General features: G+C 31.3%; 1 protein-coding gene across 8 annotated transcripts in view; it reads right to left on the bottom strand.

The window, feature by feature from the left end:
- LOC106457171 overlaps window positions 1–3,940 on the bottom strand; it is a 51,191-nt gene that overhangs the window by 19,772 nt on the left and 27,479 nt on the right. For all 8 annotated transcript variants that reach the window (XM_022383002.1, XM_022383000.1, XM_022383001.1 and 5 more), the window contains one exon: window positions 2,531–2,629. In XM_022383002.1, the coding sequence (XP_022238710.1) occupies window positions 2,531–2,629 (99 nt within the window). The remainder of the gene's footprint in view (window positions 1–2,530; window positions 2,630–3,940) is intronic.

Genomic DNA, 3,940 nt, shown 5'->3' with positions numbered 1-3,940 from the left:
ACTGAAAGGACTTTATCATACCCAATATTTTTTATAAATATTGAACAAGACAGCCGATTGTGTTTTTATGATTTAACGTATTGAACTATAGTTTTAGTTTCTATATTTAATCTTACTTTTTTACAATTATTGTCCTGAAAAAGAAGCTTATCTAAATATTATGCACTTTTACTAGTATACAATAATCTTACACTAACTGTTATTGTATGAAAGTTAATTTAACCTTGGCAATTCAGTATTTATAATTCATGCATATTTTACTTTGTATCATTTGTAAATATCAAATGTTATTGAGCTGTTAACTTGTCAGAGGAAATTACCCCTCTGATAAATTTGAAGAACACAGTCCAAATTTCTTTATGTGTCTAAACAAACACACCTTCAAGAAGTTAGACTATGTATAGATCTTAGTGTGTTATATTTGTAAAGTTATATTTAAATGAAAATATGTGAGTTCTAGATCAAAAACAAAAAGTAGTAACTTAGAAGTAGAAAATAGTTTTCTAATGTACCATCAAATATTGAGAATTTCTAATCTTGTCATCAGTAATACGTGACCACGTGATGACCTTTGTATTTCCTAAAAAACAGCAGTCTTGATGTGAGACAGAGGATTACCTCAATGTTTTATGTATAGAACATCAAGAGAATGGTAAGTGTTGCTATATTAACTAATAGTAAAATTGAAGAGTAAGACGTTCATTTATTACATTGAGTTGTAGCAAAATGTAATGATGAATGGAGGGTTCAATAAATATCATTTTTAGGATGATAAAATTATTGAGTGAATTATTGGTTATAATAACTGCTTCATTCAAATATTGGATAATAAAAAATGATATATATTATAATAGTTGTCTTGTTGAATTGTGAAAGCAAAACAGCAAGTTTGTTAAAATCCTACAGAACATTCTCCATTTACAGTAACACTATCCTTAGAAATGATAACATCTTTGGTCTATAGAAACACTGTAAAATGTACGTAAGTGAAATGACATATTTTGTCAGGAACAATAAAAATCATAGTTATATGGATAGCATAAAGTCAACTAGTAAAACAGTATGTCATCAAATATATTGGATTTACTTGTAACATAATTAAATCTAGACATTGATGATATAATCACATGCTGAAATATCCTATGATGTGATCATCATGGCGGCCTAACAACACTCTTTCTGGACATCTTCCGTTGTCATGACAACATCCGCCTGTCATGGCGCCAGCGCCCTCTGATTCCACTTCGTGGAACTATGATGTTTCGCCTAGCAATGCAGTCTCTGTCTTTTGCCTTTCATAGCAATACGCCCTCTGGTAACACTTAGTAGAACTATGACGTCATCGTCTTCCTCCATTATCTGAGGTCGACACAATTATTGCTCCCTCTGGCGGCGTGACGCTCGGATACCGCCCTAACTACTTATATTCAACTAGCCTACTTGCTTACTTGCTAAAGCAGATGTAAAAGTTGTTCTGGTGCATTATAAATAGATTTCTTCTGCAGGTTTAACTTTTACCTGATTTCAAACCACAGTTACGAATTCTTTTTCCTGTTTTTATAAATAATAAATTAAGAACAAAACTCGTTATTGTTGTTAGTCATTCTTTATGAGTTATGAAGAAAACTAAAAATAGTCTCAGTTGAACTTTGAAACTTGGACTTGTATTCGAATTTTTTCTATGTACATGTTCATTCATTTAAGTCTGTACTCTCTCTTTTTGAGTTTATTTTTTTAAACACACACACACACATATATATATTCTTTGTATGAATTTGTACTCTTTCGATATTGTACTGTAATTTATAATAAAATCACAATGAAATATCACAAGTTGTACACTCACGTAGTTCCCCCCCCCCTCCCCACCCCAGTGGCACAACGGTATGTCTGTGGACTTACAAAGCTAGAAACCAGGTTTCGATACCAGTAGTGTGTAGCTTTGTGCTTAACTTCAAACAAACAAAATATAATTCAGATAAAATAATCTAATTACTCAGGTTAGTTCCCATGTTCGTGCTTAATTTTATAAAACTTTATCTACTTATTTTTGTTCTAACGAGAATAGAGAGGAATCATTTCAATTTTTCTGTCTTTCTTTTTAGTATTATGGGACACATAATAATCTGTTTTTATTGAATTCACGTGATCAGTAAACACCTATTATTATAATTAGAAATCTAAAATCTGTGATCGTTACGGTAATGTATTAAGAGTTCCACAAAGATCGACCTTCTGATTGTGACACTTTATCATATGACAGGTTGGTTCTACAGACGGTCCCTTGAGTCAGAATATGTATTTATTGTATTCACGTTCATGGGCATTTTGGGAAAGTATTTTTAAAACGTGAACCTAGAAACGAAAGTGATCATATTACAGCTTTTTAGTCTTTCCAGTACGAACAGTTTTGTTACACATAAAAATTCATTTTTGGTATAAATGTGAACCACAGACATAAAACTTAACTACTTGTTAAATACGCCACAATTATAGAAATACATTCAAACATAATAAAATTTAGCTTTACCTTTAGCTGTGTCGAAATCTTTCGTTGACGCAAATGTGTTACCCTCTGGAGAGCCTCGTGATGAGCGTAGTTAGAAGTTTGGTCTAAACTCTGCATCTTCTATGAGATGAATAACAAATACATTAAACATTTAAGATTTTTTTCGTTTTCGTTTTAAAGATGCAATTGTATACAAAAACCAAATCCGCATTAAAGCTTTACATAGAAATTCAATTTTATTCCAAATTAAACATTTTTGAATATTATTAAACATTTCAACTATAAAGAAATAGAAAGAAAAATTGCTTTCAAACAAAAATACACGAGCGAGAAAATCATTAAAAAAGTGAAACACCAGTCTTATTGCTGCTCTACGCAAAGGCTAGAATATATATATATATATATTACTTTAAGCTTTCCTTGAGAAATTTAACATTTGTTTGATGACTCTTGTTGTAACAAATAACAGCCGCAAAAACAATAAAAAACAAAGAAAAACACTTCGAAGTGCAAGATAACAAAACGCTATATTATATGCAGACATACTAGATGTTTTCTGTCTTCTTTAATTAGTAAAGTGAACTTTATTGGAAAATAAAAGTATATTGGCGTTAATATTATTAGCTCAACCGAGAATTAAATTCCGTATTCAAGATTTTCATTGTTCATCCAGTAACTAAACTTGCGAGTAACATTCTTCATTTACAAGCTGAAGATTTTGTTTGTTTGAAGTTAAGTACAAAGCTACACAATGTGCTATCTGTGCTGTGCCCTCCACGGGTATCGAAGTTCTAATACGTAACAAGAAGCATTCCAACAGTAGGGCAAGCTTGGCCATGTTATTAACCAGTTTACAGAAACCTACCTTAAGTTTTGTTTTCATAAGAAACCATTGATAAATGAAGAAGCACAAGCCAAATGCAAAAATAATTAGTCAAATTACACAGTATAAATTTAGGCCTAAACGGATGTATTTAAATCAGCGATCATACAGTCAGAAACACCTAAAGCTTTTGAAAAAAGTATAAGCTTAAATCTATATATTTTTACTGTATTTAAATGTTTTGATGAAACTTTATATGACTGGAGCAATATAAATTGCTCTTCACATTAATTAGTTTCTTGAATACGCTATAAAGAATGTATCCACAAACGTGATCTTGCGCATGGTCTCTGTGAATCTCGTGTTACGTAGGCTCAAACATTTAGGCTAATGCGTTATGAGACTTATGAATTGAGAATTAACAAGTAAAAGTTCTCAAAAGCGCTATTACCATTGTTACTCTACACCAGTAGATCTGAAATATTAAGTCGTCAAGAAATTAATGTCGCGTTTTCGAACACTTTCATTAACCACCCCTAAAAAAACGTACCTCATGTATAATAGTTAAACGAACCTCCTAAACGTCACGTTAGTGTAGCCTATATAAT

Source organism: Limulus polyphemus, unplaced genomic scaffold (assembly GCF_000517525.1).
Source record: "Limulus polyphemus unplaced genomic scaffold, Limulus_polyphemus-2.1.2 Scaffold299, whole genome shotgun sequence".
NCBI lineage: Eukaryota > Metazoa > Arthropoda > Merostomata > Xiphosura > Limulidae > Limulus > Limulus polyphemus.
Note: the sequence above shows the minus strand (reverse complement) of the source record. Positions and strands in the feature narration are given on the sequence as shown.